The sequence below is a fragment of the Thalassophryne amazonica genome, chromosome 12 (genome assembly GCF_902500255.1).
Source record: "Thalassophryne amazonica chromosome 12, fThaAma1.1, whole genome shotgun sequence".
Lineage (NCBI taxonomy): Eukaryota > Metazoa > Chordata > Actinopteri > Batrachoidiformes > Batrachoididae > Thalassophryne > Thalassophryne amazonica.
In genome coordinates, this window is record NC_047114.1 from 74,755,054 (window position 1) to 74,772,369 (window position 17,316).

General features: G+C 39.6%; 2 protein-coding genes across 3 annotated transcripts; both read right to left on the bottom strand.

Annotated features, from left to right (window-relative positions):
• Nucleotides 1-1,750: 1,750 nt before the first annotated feature.
• gbx1 (gastrulation brain homeobox 1) lies at nucleotides 1,751-3,624 on the bottom strand. The gene is made up of 2 exons (XM_034183853.1): nucleotides 3,077-3,624; nucleotides 1,751-2,646 (listed from the first exon to the last, which is right to left on the bottom strand). Exons 1-2 carry the CDS (start codon nucleotides 3,525-3,527, stop codon nucleotides 2,132-2,134), a joined length of 966 nt encoding a protein of 321 aa, XP_034039744.1. The 5' UTR covers nucleotides 3,528-3,624; the 3' UTR covers nucleotides 1,751-2,131.
• Nucleotides 3,625-6,009: 2,385 nt separating this feature from the next.
• Nucleotides 6,010-14,618, bottom strand: asb10 (ankyrin repeat and SOCS box containing 10). Of its 2 annotated transcripts, none has more exons than XM_034184002.1 (5): nucleotides 14,156-14,618; nucleotides 12,917-13,187; nucleotides 10,309-10,813; nucleotides 8,343-8,456; nucleotides 6,010-6,249 (listed from the first exon to the last, which is right to left on the bottom strand). In XM_034184002.1, the coding sequence occupies exons 1-5, from the start codon at nucleotides 14,478-14,480 to the stop codon at nucleotides 6,064-6,066; spliced, it is 1,401 nt and encodes a 466-aa protein (XP_034039893.1). In that variant the 5' UTR covers nucleotides 14,481-14,618; the 3' UTR covers nucleotides 6,010-6,063. The 2 variants fall into 2 exon arrangements, with proteins under 2 accessions (XP_034039893.1, XP_034039892.1); XM_034184001.1 differs by lacking the exon at nucleotides 14,156-14,618 and adding an exon at nucleotides 13,292-13,662.
• Between the last annotated feature and the right edge of the window lie 2,698 nt (nucleotides 14,619-17,316).

Genomic DNA, 17,316 nt, shown 5'->3' on the forward strand with positions numbered 1-17,316 from the left:
GCTGAGAATTTGACTTTGAATCTGATGCTCCTGGACGAAAATAACTGCAGCACTGTGGCACAGCATCATGGAACTGACTATTTTATAATTAAACTTCCACAACAGCCTCACTGCTTCAACCTCCATCCGACTGAGTGTTGCCTGGCTAGAAGCATGAGGCCCATAAACCTTCCTGATCCTGAAAGGTCTCGAATGACCTGAGGTCAAACACGCAGCATTGTTGATACAGAACTGGTGCAAGATTGTTTTTGAGGTTTTTTTGCCACTCAAATCCCACTTAACGCCCATTCAGGACATGTTCTATATAGGCCCAGAGGCCCATCAGGCTGGTGCTTAAGCCTGGATGTGGCGGCATGAAGTGGATGAGAGTCTATACCACTCACCCTGGACCATCCAAAAGTACATTGTAGGTTATACCCCAGCCAAAGTCAGTTTACAGCTGGTGGACTGATGAAATGTCTTGATTCAGGACAAAATAATATAAATTATTCATAAGATAAATCTGGCCTTATCATCAACAGGTGCTGCTGCAGCAGGATATAATGTTAATACAGCGAGAGTCCTTTATTTGGGAAAACACTCACTTTGTGCCCACTGCACAAAAAAACAAAAAAACACAATGTGCTCAATGAAACCAAGATTTTTCATCTGTTAAACATGCAACCCCAACATTCACACAACAGAATTTAATTTGAGTTGATTATCTATCTAGCTATATCTGGACAAAAAACTTACATAAAATCGAACTGAGTTCAGCCAAGGAGCTTTTCTTTCTTTCGTCTATTTTATTTTTTAATCTTGCAGCCTGAAACCTTTTTTTGTAAAGACTTCAGTGAAGCTGTGTAAAACCTCAAACCGGTGGGTGAAAGTTTGCATAAAACTTGTATAAGACTTCTGTTTCTTTTCCTGTAAGCGGATGATGTGGTCAGACATTCTTCATTCTTCAGGATATTTTAATATTCCTGCACTACGACGCACACTGTGTCACGTGGCATTCAACATCTGATATTGTTTATTTAAATCTAAAATCATTCTCTAAAATATAAAAGCTGTCATTTTTATAATCCATGTGGACTCTTGTACAGCTATAAAGAAAATCTTATTTTTCTCTAAAATGAGTGAAGACATACCCATTTTTTTACAGTTTCCGCCGCGTGCAGCAGATCTGTAAAGAAATGAGGCATCGGGTGATTAAAGAAAACTTGAGGCGCCATAAAAGATAAAAGATTAATTATAGTGAGATTTATTGTAAGATTTTAGGCATGAAATGTTCATTTTAATAGTTTCATGCCCATTTGTAGCCGTTCAAAGCAAAACAAGGCAAGTGGATTTCTTGTTTATTTAGAGGGGGATAAATATGAAAGTGTTATTGTTTTGAATTTAAGACCTTTTAAGACGTCATATAAACCACTGTCTCCAATCATTTAAAACCGTTTGCAAACCGCCTTGGTAATAAGATTTGAAGTATATATATATATATATATATATATATATATATATATATATATATATGAAAATAAAACACACACACCCCAAAACACCCCAAAGATTTAAATAACACCCCAAAGATTTAAATAATTCTGACGCTAAATAGAATTCATATATATATATATATATATATATATATATATATATATATATATGCCCTTTCGAATAATTCAATCTGGATTCCACCTTTCATATAAAGCGATTTATTAGATCAATATAGTTTACAGTTGTCCCTTGTTTGGTCATTATTTCCTTCACATCTTTTATTTATTTGTTGTTCACAAATAGTTGTCAAATGAGGTTCTGACAAACAAAATCTCTTCAGTGACATGCAAATGAGGTCAACAAACACAAAAATTATTCACCAAATGAGTTAAGGTCATGCAGCAAAATGGGGGGAAAAAAACAAAAACAAACAAAAAACATTTCAGCCTACATATAAATACTTAAAAAATCTTTACAGTTTCATCTCATAGTGCCCATTTATATTTACATATTAACAAAAGAATAAATAAAAACCACAGCGTGTTGCCAAACGAGATAATCCCGGTGAGGTTTTGCTTCTCTGTGCGTTCAGTCTGAAAAAGAACCGGATCCTCCTTTTTTTTGCGCATCACCAAACCAGGAACGGTTCGTGCTGCGTTCACGGCCTGCTCCCCTGTTCGATTTGCTGGTGCTGACTCCTCACGGCGAACCTGTTGACGTGCACGGGGATAGGCACCACGATTTTGGGGTTTCTCACCGGTTCCCCCGAGCGGTTGTTGACGTTTCCCGCTTTGATCCGTTTCCATTTGGCGCGCCGGTTCTGGAACCAGATCTTCACCTGCACCTCGCTCAATTTGAGTGCGTGCGCGATCTGCGAGCGTTCGGTGAGCGACAGGTACTTTTTACAGTGAAACTCCTTTTCCAGTTCGAGCAGCTGCTCGCTGGTGAAAGCTGTCCGTCTCCGCCGGCTCTTCCCAGCCGAGCCGCCGGCGGGCAGCGGCTCGGCGGAGCCGCCCTTCAGTTTGCTCTTCTGGCTCAGCGAGCCGCAGTTGTTGCCGTCCGAGAAACTTTCGTTCTCGCTGTCCGCCGAGCTGTCCTCCCGGTCGCTGCACGCCGTGTCCGCGGATTTTAGCTCCAGCTTCTCGTCATCTGAACTGTACAGTTTGGTCTCACCTAAAAAAAGAAAGAAAGAAAGAAAGAAAGATGGAAGCACACTTATTTAATCGGCCTGCAAGCGCTTCAAAAATTTCCTACAGTTATGACAAATATTTTGCTGATATAGGCTGTTATGTTAGTTCATTCCAGGTGTGTCCATCAAGTTTTCATAGATTTATGTTTAAAAATAAAAATATGTCCAAGTTTTTTTTAAAAAATGCAGGTCACATTAATATTTGTGTCACACTGCAAAAGTGCCAAAACTTGCGTTTTATTCTTTTAAAATCTAATATGCAAATTCCACTTCACTCCTTGGAGCAAAATGCGCCAAAAGCGTTCACCCCCTGTTGTTTTTAAAGCTTTTTACGCACGGCATTCACTGTTTACGCAGCAGATTTCAGCTCGTGATCTACATCTGTTTTGTTTTGTTATTTTATTACGGGCTCACCTGATATCGTTTGAAAAGTTTCCGAAAAGTTGAGCAGTTCTGAGCTCTTGTCCCGGCCGTGGAGCTCCTCGGAGTGCGGGCTGTCCTGCCTTCGCGCTCCCGGGTCTGCAGCGCTCAAACGCGGACCGGGCAGTTCTTGAGGCGGGTAGAAACTGTCCGGTGGATCTGAGAAACTTGGCATCGTGGTGGTGAGCGCAACCATGGATGGCACTCCCTGCCCCAAACTGGCGCAGAACGTGTTGGTGAGACGTCCCGCAAAAGAAGCCAAAGGCGCGAGCGGAGGAATACCGGAGGATAAAGGCGAATGGGATAAAGCTTGTGGGATAACCAGAGGTCTGTAGGGCATAAACATGGGGTAGCCCGTGTACAGTAGGTGTCCTGGTCTGGGCTGCGGGGTCCCGATCAGGGAATCGATAGAAAACGCAGTCCCCTGGCCGCCTGGTCTCTGCATTTTGCACCTTTTTTTGTTTGTTTTTGGTGGAGGAGGGGGGCGTGTGGAAACTCGAAATCAGGTGTCCAGTCCTCTCCGCCGGTGAAACTTTCAATGCAGAACGGTTGGAAAGTAGATCCTCTGAAGTGTTGTCATCCCTGGAAGTGGTCCCGCTTGTCCGAATCTCTGCGCTCTGTGTGCGTCAGGCGCTTTGTTTTGTGCGCCACCGCCACGCCGCCACCTTTTTCCTCTCTTTATTTGTCACACACTGAGACATAAACACACGCTCTCTCTATCTATCCACTTCTCCCTCTCCAACACTTCTCCCTCCGCCCCTCTCCTGTGCACCGTGTGCGTAATGAGCGCGCGCGAGAGACAGAGAGAGGGAGAGGGAGAGAGCGCGCGCATCGGTTATCATCTGCAATACAAGAAGAATGAAAAGGGGGTGTCTCCCTGGGGGCTCATCCATCTTCCTCAAATTACGCTTCATTTCCTTATTCAGCCTCTGACTTTTTGGCCGTCTTGAGAGGCGGTAGTTTCCCAGTGGAGCCCAAATAGACGGGTCGCACCCTCCTCTCAGCCCTCCTCCCCTTTCGTCAGGTTCGCCATTGACTGCAAACGGTGTGAGAGACTGTTCCAGCCCTTCCCCTTCTATAATCGGTGACCACACCAACCCAATCAGCTATTATTAATTTTGATTGATGATAAGTAATTACTCTGGATTCAAGGGACGGAGTAAAACAACGGCGGCTATTGTTGAAAGATTGGGGCCGATGGGCATCAGAGTCAGGAGGGAGGAGAGGCAGATGTTTCTCCGCGGCCAAAACAACGCCTTTACACACACACACACACACACACACAGAGAGAGAGAGAGAGAGAGAGAGAGAGAGAGAGAGAGAGAGAGAGAGAGAGAGAGAGAGAGAGAGAGAGAGAGAGAGAGAGAGAGACACACACAATTACAATTGTTCCCTGGAGAGACACTTTAGACTCAAATAAAAGAGGTCAAACAAACACTTGGAGGCCAAAGTCAAATTTTAAGTGATTCCCCCCGTGTGGAAAAGCCTAAACTGTCTCCAAAATTTCTGTTAATTCAATTACGCGCGCTTTGAGAGGAACTGACGATCCAAAGAAGAAAAAACGCACGTGGAAGTATAGCGAGAGAAAAAAAAAAAAGGGGGGGGGGGAGATCACCATCACCATCTCTTTTCTTTAAGGGCTCCTTTAATCGCAGATCATTTCACCTTTTTAATGGCAATGGGGACTGATGATGATTAGCCCTATTGAGACCCGCGTGCGCGCGCACTCCAAACTGGTGGTCTGATTGCACGAGGACATCAGCAGATCACCGCCGACCCTGATGAGCAGTGGAGGGCCACCACACGCGCACTTAACGCTTATAATTACATGTGACTGCAGCAAGCACCTTTCTTCGATCTGTTCAAACTCCTTTATGAAGAATTCTGGTCGTTCTAGGTTTTTTAAAATGTCCAAATCAAAAATAATCCACAGTTTGGCACACGCGTTTTCAGATTCCATGGCAGGCCGAGTTAATGCAACCTTTGTTCACAAAATTCACATTTAAATTCATTTATCATATTATTTTTGGTTGCTTTTAATGATGATTATACTGAAATTGATAATCTACCAAACTGACATCTGGTTTTTGGAATAAAATGCTGATTGCAGAGCAGCAAGTGCAGGTGCACCTAATTCTTCTGTTGCTTAGTCAACGTGCAAAACAAGCTTCCACCTAATTTGCGAATTATATTTCCATCATCATAATAATTATAAAACAATTAATTATGCATGTTTTATTTAAAGCAATAAAACGAGTCCTCTTTTGCGCGCTTTATTGCACTTGCAGCTTGTTTGATTTTTTAATGTTAAAATCTAGATTTGCTTTACTTAAGAAAAATAAATATAATATAGTTTATAAAATTCTGGGAGATATATTTTTAAATAAATCGTACAAGATGACCAACAATTGTAATCAGTTTATTAAAAAAGACAGACAATAAAAAAGTGATGGCTATTACATTTCAATTTACAAAAGCTTATTTGTTTAGAGCGATTATTTTTCGGCAAAAAAAGATAAATTACAATAATAACTGCAGGAATAATCATTTGTGCAAATATTCAACAGCAACATTAAAGATTATAATTAATCATTGACTACTGACAGACTATCCTGTGATTTTCCACTTAAAAAAAGCTTTTTTTTAAACTAATGCAAAGTAAAAATTGTGATATATATATATATATATATATATATATATATATATATATATATATATATATATATATATATATATATATATATGTGTGTGTGTGTGTGTGCGTATATATATGTGTGTATATATATAAAACACAATCGCATGTGTGTTACTTGAAATCAGCTCTGGTGTACAGCTCCCTCTTGTGGTGGAAAATACAAACACGAGCCTGCTGAACAGCGGCTATGGAATAAAAAGTGAAATGACCAACTTAATTTTTTTTTTTTTTGGATGAATGTCATGTACGCCTACACACTCTCGGCAGCACTCTGCTTTCGGAGCTGTCAGTGAACGTATCCTCTGCACGCCAGCAGCAGGTAGCTCTTGATGAAGGTGGGCAAGTTAAGTTTCGGCACCACTTTGTGTACCCGGTTGTGCAGGAAGCTCCTGATTGTGCAGCGTGCCAAGTGCTGCAGGCAGCGAGGAGTCAGAGCCAAAGAGAAGAGGGACTCGTAGAACTCCCTGTGCTCCTGATGGAACAAACACACAAGTTCATCTGGTCAAACCCGCACATCAACCATCTCAGTTTATGGGTGAGCTTCGACAAGTGTTTCATCACACACCCCCAAAACTTTGTTAATGGGGAAACTTAAAAAAAAAAGTATTACGGTCATATATTCTGGTTTTGGCTGACATTTATTTGCAGAACATCACGTGTGCCCTGGAAGAAATCTGTCCATCTTGATCTTTAAAGGGGTCATACTGTGAAAAACTTTTTGATTTTTTTTTTCCAGAGTATATATTTAGTAGAGCCCGACCGATATATCGGCCAATATAAGCCCTTTTCAAAGTACTCAGTATTGGCCGAAATTTTGCTGATAGAACGCCGATAATTTATCATAAACAGAACAGTTACTGAAAATGTTTGTGTCGGCAACGTAAAATGTTCTTGCACTGTTTGTCCAGTAGATGGGGCTCTGACTCCATTCAGCTGAGAGCTGCTTACACCCCTGCTTAACTGTGTTCATCACCGGCCCCCGTAGTTCGCCGTCACACTGCACTGATCGGCTGACAAAAGCATACAAGTTTATAAGGATGTTGTTTGTAATAACTTTGCGATTACATTCACCCCACATTTGTCCTGTTTCAGTTCAACTCAGTTTGATTAACTCAGTTTATGTAGTAATGTGTCAAATGTGCTTCATTGCGTCGGTCACGCTTTTTATTAAGCCCACATTGTGTAGACCTTATTTCTAGCATGAAAAACTTTCATTTACTGCTAAGAGGTTGAAACATTCAGCTGATCGGTTGATTTATCGGCTATCGGCAAATCAGCCGATTTATCGATTATCAGCATTTTTTTCATCCAAATATCGTTATCGGCATCGGCTTCAAAAAATCCATATCGGTCGGGCTCCAATATTTAGGGGTTGATTATAAACATCCTGAAAGTCCTGTAATTCTATATCTGTGCATATAGTAACTACTGAGATAGAAATTAAAGCTAGAGGTTATTGGGTTAGGATTAGTGCTTGTGGTTGTAGTTTAGGAATCTACGTACATTGAAAAAACAGAATAGTTCAACCAACTTAAATGAATTGTTTCAATTGGTAACATCTGAATGAATTAAGTTGTTTGAACTTAAGTTAGTAAGTTAGCGCTAACTTACTAACAGTTGGTAACAACTTAATTCATTCAGGTGTTACCAACTGAAGCAACTTTTTAAGTTGGTTCTTTTTTCAGTGTATCAATAGCAAATGTTGTCCTTTCGGCTACTCCTGTTTCTTGTTAGGGGTCGCCACAGCAGATACAGCCAGATCCACATTGGTATTTGGCACAAGTTGTACGCTGGATGCCCTTCCTGACGCAACTCCAGTTTTACCTGGAGAAATACACACAGCCGCCGGTGTTCCAAAGAGGTCTCCCATCCATTACTAACCAGACCCCACACTGCTTAGCTTCTGAGATCTGTTGGGATCAGCCTAACACAGAGCAGACTGACTGTGGTGTGTCAATAGCAAATACATGTACAAATATGTAGCCTCATGATCACATGACCTATACTGACTATTGAGACACGCTACGCACCAATAGAAGTTCATTATATGAACACGGCTACATACAGATAGCCACTGCCTTAAATTTAATCCTGAAATTGCTTGTTTTTAACTTCTGTGACATAGGTCACACTGTGCAAAATCTATCGCTGTATTTTGGGTTTCATTTTAAACATCTTGAAAGTCCTGCAATTCTACATCTGTGAATTTAATTGCCATTTTCTAAGCAAGATTTAGGCCTGAAATTGCTGGTTTTAGATGTCTGTGTCGTACATCACAAAGGCTCATATCTGGACTGCTGGTTGTACTGAGAGAGACACGTCCCTTGAGCTCGTCTGTTCATGTGACACCCACACACAGATGGACAGATTGAAACTATGTGCAATAGATGATGCATGTGTTACATATGTTTGAGAGATCTGCCAAAATGCAAAAAAGTGTAATGTTGAAATCGGCACAGTATTGTTCCAAAGAAAAAAAAACAACCAGTAGTGATTAAAATAACAAAGTGCAAAATCCCCAACTTGTTGAAGCCTCCTTATGAATTAATTATTTATTGCACTTGCCTTAAACACCTCAGAGGAGACCGATTCCACCCAGGCATCTGTGACTTTGAAGTGACTGTAAGCGTTCACAAGAACTTCGATGGTGCGCAGCGATTCACAGCAGTGCTTCAAAACCTGAAGGAAGCATCGAAATGCACAGCGAAGCAAGACATGTCACACGATCGTCGTTTAAGTTCACCAAGCAAGCTTGTGATTCCATAGAACCGAAGAAATAAAGTAATTAAACACTTGTGAAATGAACAGATTGGTCTTCCCTCCAGGGGTTTAACTGGAAATTATGCAATTAGTGCTAATTAATCTCCTATTAACACTTGCCTAATTAGGAAACAGGCATTTTGTCTGCTGCACGTGGGTTCACTGATAGTTGTAGTCTGTTTCCCGCAGAGAATGCAACGCTTCATGTTGTGTGATGAAATTGGAAAGATTTGAATGTGAAGTCGTGAAGTCTTGAGTACTACAAAGATCACTTCAGTGCATCAAGACTTTAATCTGAGGTGCTACATGTGCAGTACTTGCTAATTGCTACCTCCATAAAGGTGTTTATGGCTGTCTGTCAGCAGTATACTCGTATATCAGGATGGGAACAAATTTCAGTCAAATGTGGTGGCAAGGTTCAGTAGGCCTTGGGTTAAGGAGGAACCTACTTCGAATACTAACTCAGATCAAGGGGTCGATCCTTCCTTTGAGCTGTGATTTCAATCATAATTCCTTTGATTCTGACTATAGCCTTAAAGCAATTAGGACTCAGGAACTAAATTCACTGATCATGCTAAATCAAAAAATTGGGACCAAAGTTCAACAATAATGATCTAACTTTGGGGATCAGGATCAAATATTAAGATCAAACTTGTGTAATAAGGATCAAAGTTCACTGATCAAGATCAAAGGTGTGAGAATCAAAGAAGATCATAATTTGATATTGACACTTGTCCAACTGCCTGGAATAAGTAGAAAAGTTGTTTGGTTGTTTGTCCTCTAAATCACTCACTCATCTTCAACCGCTTAGTCCAATCAAGGGTCGCGGGGGGCTGGAGCCTATCCCAGCAGTCACAGAGCGAGAGGTGGGGTATACCCAGGACAGGACGCCAGTCTGTCACAGTTCTCTAAATCAGGTAAATGAAAATTTGTAGTTCACAGCTATCACAATATTTGTTTGTACTTTGTACACAGACCGTGTACTGTTAACACAGAGCCCTTGTACTTCTCATGTTTATATCTTACAACAATGCGACAGTCTCTGGGAATCTTCAGGATGCTCCTCCAGCAGACAAAATTGGAAAAACATGCACAGTCATCTGTTCGCCTTCCATGTATCTTGGAAGATGAAATCTGGCCCAAATATTTCATAATACTGAAAATCACGAAATGAAAACCACAGAGGAGTGATGGTGAGATAAAGTGTCAAGTCAACAAACCTCCAAGCCAATTGCTTCATAAAAAGCTAGATTTTTGAAGTCCCATTTAACATCTTATCAGATCCTACCAACACCTACTGGTCAAATAATGTATAGCACACTCGCTATGGTGTTACAAACTTGAGGCCACATGGCACAATTTCTGTGGACATACAACAGCAACAATTATAGACAAACATTATCGACAGACCATAAAGTCTAACTATTTTAAAACGTGTGGATATCGCACCGTTGGTTCTTCTTTGTGTATAGACCCTTGTTGGGCACGTTGTTTTTTCTATAAGACAAACTAAAATACTTAATGTTGAATCCCGCTGATCAAAGATGAGCAATCAAAAAACAAAGATCAGGTTCATACTTCAACAATCAGACACGAGGGATGGCCAGTCGAGATCAAAGTTACAATCTAGATCAAAGGTGAGTACTGGACTAGAATTGGAATGAACTACTGGTTCACTGTGCTTTTAAAACATCTTTGTCTTTCTTCCAAGGTGATAGATTTCTGGCATCAATCGATTGTATCTGACATTGTTCATTTTTTGGGCTCCTACCTTGTGCAGAGCTCCAGGCCAAACCAGAATTGAGCCGTGGTTCAATAAAGCACGGACAATTCTCTCAGGGTTGTGGTCAACCTTGTAGCACACCTCCTTCAGGATGTTGTGCATTGGAGCTTCAGCACCGTAGCTCATGTCGTTCACGTTTGCACCGTTGGCCAGCAGGAGATCTACCACGTCTGGATTTACATTCTTACAGGCCATATGCAACGGAGTTCGGTTATCCTGGTCCGCTGTGTTAACGCTGGCCCCTGCTGCCACTAGTAACTGGCACACCTTGAAGTAACGCTCGAGGTCCTCCACCTTCTGAGGCTGTGAGCAGGAGGCGTTCAGGGGCGTGAGACCCTCACTGTTCTTGTTGTCCACGGCGGCCCCATAGAGCAAATAGAGCTCCACGTGCTCCACGAGGCCATTCTTGGCTGCCACATGTAAGGGAGCGTCCTCTTCATCCAGAGTCTGCCCATTGATTGCTGCACCGTACTGAAGGAGATATTTAGCACATCTGCAGACAGAATCACAGTCTTTTATTCAAAAACTAATCAATGAACATTAATCCAGGTAGAAGAATCTAAAAGTTTCCCAAAAGTAAGTGGACTTTAATTATTTATGCTTTGGCCAAGGGTCATGTTGTCCACACGGACAGCTGCAGTGTGCCACTGGGCTGGGGGAGCCTTCCTCCGAGGCAGCGGCTTATAACAGGTCAGCGCGAGCCCCGTCCACGACAACACCTGTTGCTTTCAATGTGAATGGACTTTTTTTTTTTTTTTTTAAGAGTGCTTGTATAGAGGGGATTTAATTAAAGAACAAAGGTGGAAAACCCTCATTTAAAACATTAAAATAAAAATCTTGTGTGCATGTGGACGAGTCTGGTGTTAGACTGATGTTGGCAAAATCCTGGGATTTTATATATAATGTACAGTGCATCTGTAAAGTATTCACAGCACTTCACTTTTCCCACATTTTGTTATGTTACAGCCTTATTCCAAAATGGAGTAATTCATTTTTCCCTCAAATTTCCACACACAATACCCCATAATGACAATGTGAAAAAGTTTTTTGAGATTTTTGCAAATTTATTAAAATGTGTGTTCATGTGTTCAGTCATTCAATTTTTTAAACAGAACAAAAGACTATCACAAACTAATTTAAAAAATCATATCCGTTGCACTTTGACGTTATTGTCAGTTTCTGATTCAGTTGGCTTTTAGTTAGCTAAAACAGAGTTAGCATTCAATTCATTTAGCTTTATTTTCATTTTTTTTTCATTTAGTTTGGCTTTCATTTCACGTTTTATTCAGTTAAAGTTCAGTCTGCTTTATATTCTGTTATTTTATAGTTACTGTGTGTAGCAGTGGTTACACTGTAAAAACTCATATCTAACAAAGTAAAAAAAGACTTGTTTAAAGAAAATTTCACTTAATTTTTTTTCTAAATAGAAAAATAATCTTATGGAGCATTTTTTACATAAGAAAAAAATGTCTTATTTTGGGAAAATGTAGCTAACCTTTTCTTAATAAGTTTTTCCAGTTAATATCAAGCTGTAGTTAACCAGTAACAAGGAAACACAATGGATTCCAAATCATCCAAGCAAAGCAACAAGGTTGTTTTCCTTATTTTAAGACAGAGGCTAACCTTAAAATAATAACTCTGTCTACTTTTAAGGCGCATTTTGATTATTCAGTGCCCAGACATTTTGCTAGTTTTGAGAATTCTAACCAAGTAAATTTTTCTTACCACATTGGCAGATTTTTTTTTTTTTTTGCTTAAAACAAGACAATTTGACTAGATTTCAGATTATTTGTCTTATTTTGAAGGGCACAGTTTTTGCAGTGTACTACTCTTGCATCACAGCAAAAAAGGCTGTGGTTTGCTTCCACAAAACATCACTTCTTTTCTGTGTGGTGTCTACTTTTTCTCCCCATTTTAATGTGGATTTACTCTAATATCTTGTGTTTACTCCATCAAAACATGCATAGTCTTATCTCCCCATAGTGGCACAATGGGCACTAACAGTCACTAAAATCATTCACCTGATTCAAAAACAAGAAGTGGTGAGGTGTCATTGCCATTGGGATGTGGCAACATGCAAATAAGTGCATGTTCTTCAACGTGTTCTGTTTTTGACTATTTCTAGACAATATACGACAGAAAGTGGAGGATGGATAACAATGACAGCTATGGATAGATGGGCGAAGAAAGAGTTGAGTGGAAAAAGAAGTAAGTCCTATAGGACCATCCGTCCATTTTTCTATATCAGCTTACTCCAATTAAGGGTCACGGGGGAGTTGGAGCCTATCACAGCAGTCATAGGACGTGAGGCGGGGGACAACCTGGGCAGGACGCCAGTCTGTCACAGAGCCACATATAAACAGATAAACACATGCAAACTCCAAGCAGAACATGCAAACTCCAAACAGAAAGGCCCCAGGTGGAAAGCAATCCTAGAGCCTTCTTGCTGTGAGGCAACACTAAGCCACCGTGCTTTCCGCCTGAAGCCTGCGACCAAAAATACAATCCAAACAGACTTCAGAATTTTTCCTTAATTTCTTGAAAAAAGGTGTGTGTTTTTTTAAATCAGTCGAATGTATTCTTCACTTTTACTTACTCAAGGGATTTGGGCCTAGTGCACGCGTGGAGCGGCATGATGCCGTCTTCTTCTGAGACAGCGTTGGTGTTAGCTCCATGGAGCAGCAGTAGTCTGGTGCACTCCGGCTGGCAGTTCTGACACGACTCGTGTAGAGCTGTGATGCCAGCAGGAGCCAGGTCGACGTCGGCCCCGCGCTGAAGGAGCAGTTTGAGGCACTCTATGAACCCTCTGCCAGCTGTGATGTGAAGAGGTGTGGTCAGCTCCTGCTCGTAGGTCAGCGACCACAGTCCTACCAACAGGAAGTGCAGTATCTGAGCTTAGCAGCAGCACGTAACCAAGCAAGCGCTTTTATTAATTTGCACATTTCATATATATTAAAACAGTCAAACCCACTCAGTACTCTGTAGTTATATCTGAAGTTCTTCCATTCTTCTACGTTGCTGGTGTCAAAAATGGCATCAACAAGGTGCACATACTCATCATCGTCCACGATACTAAGAAGCATTAACTCATCACCCACCAGGAGGGAGTTCCAGAACTGCAAGGCACAACCTGTGGCCTTTGCTGTGGCAATCACGTCGCTGCGGTATGCCTTTGGTTTGCGCCACTTCACTTTCGGTGCTACATAAGCCATACTCTAGCTGGCTAGCTTGCGTTTAGCCTTTCAGCAACCTTTCTCTTGGAGGATATGAGCACTTATGTTGGTTGTTTATGTAGACACGGCTATTTTAGGGTGATGTCATGTGATATTTTGGATAGACTGCGTGAACTCTGCAAGTAATGTGGCACGGACGCTTCTACAGCCCGCCTTCACGTTATTTAGCTAACTCATTTTAGCTAGCTAACAGCTAAACATTTGCGCATCCTGTGGTTGGAGAAGAAACACACTGCTTTGAGCAATGTAGAGATATTGGTGAGATTCATTTAGAGATAAAGGAAATATTAATGATATGCATGTTTTGGTGGTGTTGAAAATTGTGTTTTTGCACGAGCCAATGACAGAAAGTAATTTTTGTAAAAACTGCAAAGACTTATGGAAGCAGCTGACTCATTGTGTAGACATCTGAGGTTCCTATAAATAAATACTGCCTGGTGTTGTTTCTATAAATACCATCTGCCTGTGACCTTAACCCTGCATCATGGTGAGATTCAAGTTGCCATAAACAAGGTGATGCAGGGAAAATCAATGATGCTAACCCACAGGGGGCGTTAGAAAAACGTAAGCATTTGTAATGAAGACGGATGCCATTTTCTTACCTTGCCCTCTCGTGACCCAACGCATGTCTCCTCCCTGTGGCTCGATGATGAGGTTTGCCGAGGATCCCCTAGGAAAGAACCGCTGCGCGGCCTCCAGGTTTCCAGTATACAGGGCGTTCTGAACGACCACATCGTGGCAGACTGCTGGCGTGCGTACTGCGTTGGACCTGAGCGGTGCCACATCCCTGGCCTCCTTCTCCAGCATACATCTATTATATGGATGGGAGGTGAGCTGCCTCTTGTACTTGTATCTCTCCAGTAAATCCTCGTCCAGTCGGAGGGAACGTAAGGCCATGGGCGTGAAGACAAAGCTGCTGTGTGACATGCCGAATGTCTTAAAATGTGATTAAGTGAAGGATGTCTAGAAGGCCTCCCTCTCTGTTTTTGTTGTTGCTTCAGTCTCTCTGGCTAATGTCCACTATGTGCCTGCCGGCTGTTCACAGGGTTGGTTCATAGGGTTGTTTTGATATTCGGTATGAGACTCTCCCCGCAGTGTGACGACTAATGCTATTTTTATGTATCACATGCGGCCACTGGAGCCGCATGTTTGCCTCGGGCAGCCAGGAATTGTCTGTGCAAGGATGAAAGTATGAAAACATGTTGTATCAATAATACAGTGACAGAACACCTTCTCTGATTAAACATACAATAACACGTGAATCATAAAGAAGCTTTGCTTAGTCAAAAAACACACTGCATATATATTTACATATATTTAGGTCCATATTTAATTTGAGGTCATCTACAGCACATTTTTCAGCAAGCCAACAGGTGTGTTAAACATAGATATTAAAGTAACAGTTTGTAGGATTTAGTGTCATCTAGTGGTGAGATTGCAGACTGCATTTTGCTGTTTCTGGTCACGATTTAGTTTCCCTAGATGTTATTGCTTCTTTGGCGACATGGATTCATGATTCTTTTTTTTTTTTTTTTTTTTTTTATTTCATTCATTTAAAAGAAAAACAGAAAAGCAAAAAACAAAAGCACCACAATACCAGAATGAAAAGGAGCAGAAAGAAGAACAAGTCTTATGATTTCTGCCCCTTTTAACAATACAATCTTTCAATATACAGCATCATAGTCAACATTATTTAACAGATTGCATTTCTTTAACTTGTCACATACCACTGACCCATTTCATAATTATGACCATTAATTAATAGATTACATCACTGACAGGTTACATTTAAACTTAAGACACTCCAAACATTATTAACAGTTTACTTTTTTTTTTGACTTTCTTGCAGCCCACTGACTTACTTCATAGTTTCATACTTACTTAATACATCTAATTTAATATGTTTTTTAAATAATTTAAGCGACCTTAATTCTTTAATTTCTTTATTAAGATTGTTCCATAATTTGACACCATTTACTGCAATACTCCTTTCCTTTACTTTGGTTCTAAATCTTGGTTTTTAAAGACTTCTATTCCTTTCAATTTATAACTACTTACTCTTTTTTCAAACATATTTTGAATGTTTGTTGGTAAAGTATTTTTATTAACTTGGTACATCGTTTGTAATATTTTCAAATCGACTAAATCATGAAATTTAAGTACCCTATACTTAATAAACAATGGATTAGATGGATCTCTAAAACCACTGTTACTAATCACTTTTAAAGCTCTTTTCTGCAAAATAAATAAAGGTTGTATATAGGTTGTATATGTTGATCCCCAGATTTCTACACAGTAAGTTAAATATGGGACAATCAATGAATTGTACAATGTTAATAAACCATAACTATTTAATGAATATTTTACTTTATGCAAAACAGCAATGGCTTTCGCTATTTTTCCTTTTATGTAATGTATGTGTGACTTCCATGTAAGATCTTCATCAATCATGACTCCTAAAAATTTCATTTCTTTTACCCTTTGTATATCCATTCCATCTATTTGTAATGACACATTATTTTTTTTCGCTCTATCATTAAACAATATGAAATTTGTCTTATTAATATTTAGTGACAATCTGTTTATATCAAACCAATGTTTAACTTTTTCCAACTCTGTATTTATCACTTGTGCTACTTCCTGTATATCTGATTCAGAGTAAAACAGCGTTGTATCGTCAGCAAATAAAATGCTGCCAAGCACATTGGATACATTCACAAAATCATTGATATACAAAATAAACAGTTTGGGTCCAAGTACCGATCCTTGTGGTACTCCATAAATAATGTTACACAATTCTGATTTGGTATTATTTATCTGAACAAACTGTTTTCTATTTTCTAAGTAGCTTTTTACCCACTGATGTGCAACACCTCTTATTCCATATTGTTGTAACTTGTGGAGCAATCTTGAGTGGTCTATAACATCAAAAGCCTTTTTCAGGTCAATAAAAATACTTACAAAATAATCCTTATTATCTATTGTTGTTGATATTTTCTCTATTACTTCCATAATTGCCGTAGCTGTCGAATGTTTTGTTCTGAATCCATAATGAGCATTATTTAAAATATGATGTTTCTCAATAAATTTATCCAATCTTGTTACAAAAACTTTTGCCATAATTTTAGAACACTGTGGAAGCAATGATACTGGCCTGTAATTAGAAAAATTATGTTTGTCTCCATTTTTATATAATGGGACTACCTTAGCAATTTTCATTTCATCTGGAAAAACCCCAGTTGACAGAGGCAGATTACAAATATAAGTAAATGGTTCAATAACAATTTCTATTATACTTTTTACAGTCATCATATCTAAATCTTCATGGTCAGTTGATCTTTTGCTTACACAGTTTTTTACAATATTTCTTATTTCATCTTTTTCCACATTGTCCAGGAAAATACTATTGACCGTATTTACCAATGTACATAATTTATCTTCTATTATTGGTTTATTTCCCACCAGACTTGACCCTACATTTGAAAAATAATCATTAAACCCATTTGCAACTTCTTTTATATCATATATCTCTTTATTTTCCTTAACAAAGTAATTTGGAATAGTTTCTTTCGTTCCATCACTATCAATCACACTTTTTATAATTCCCCATGTTACCCTCATATTATCTTTACTCTTATTTAGTTTTTCACTGTAATAATCTTTTTTTTGTTTCCTAATTATTGTTAATAGTTTATTTTTATATTTTTTGTATTTATGTTCTGATTCCTTTGTTTGCAATTTTAAAAAGCACCTGTATAAATAG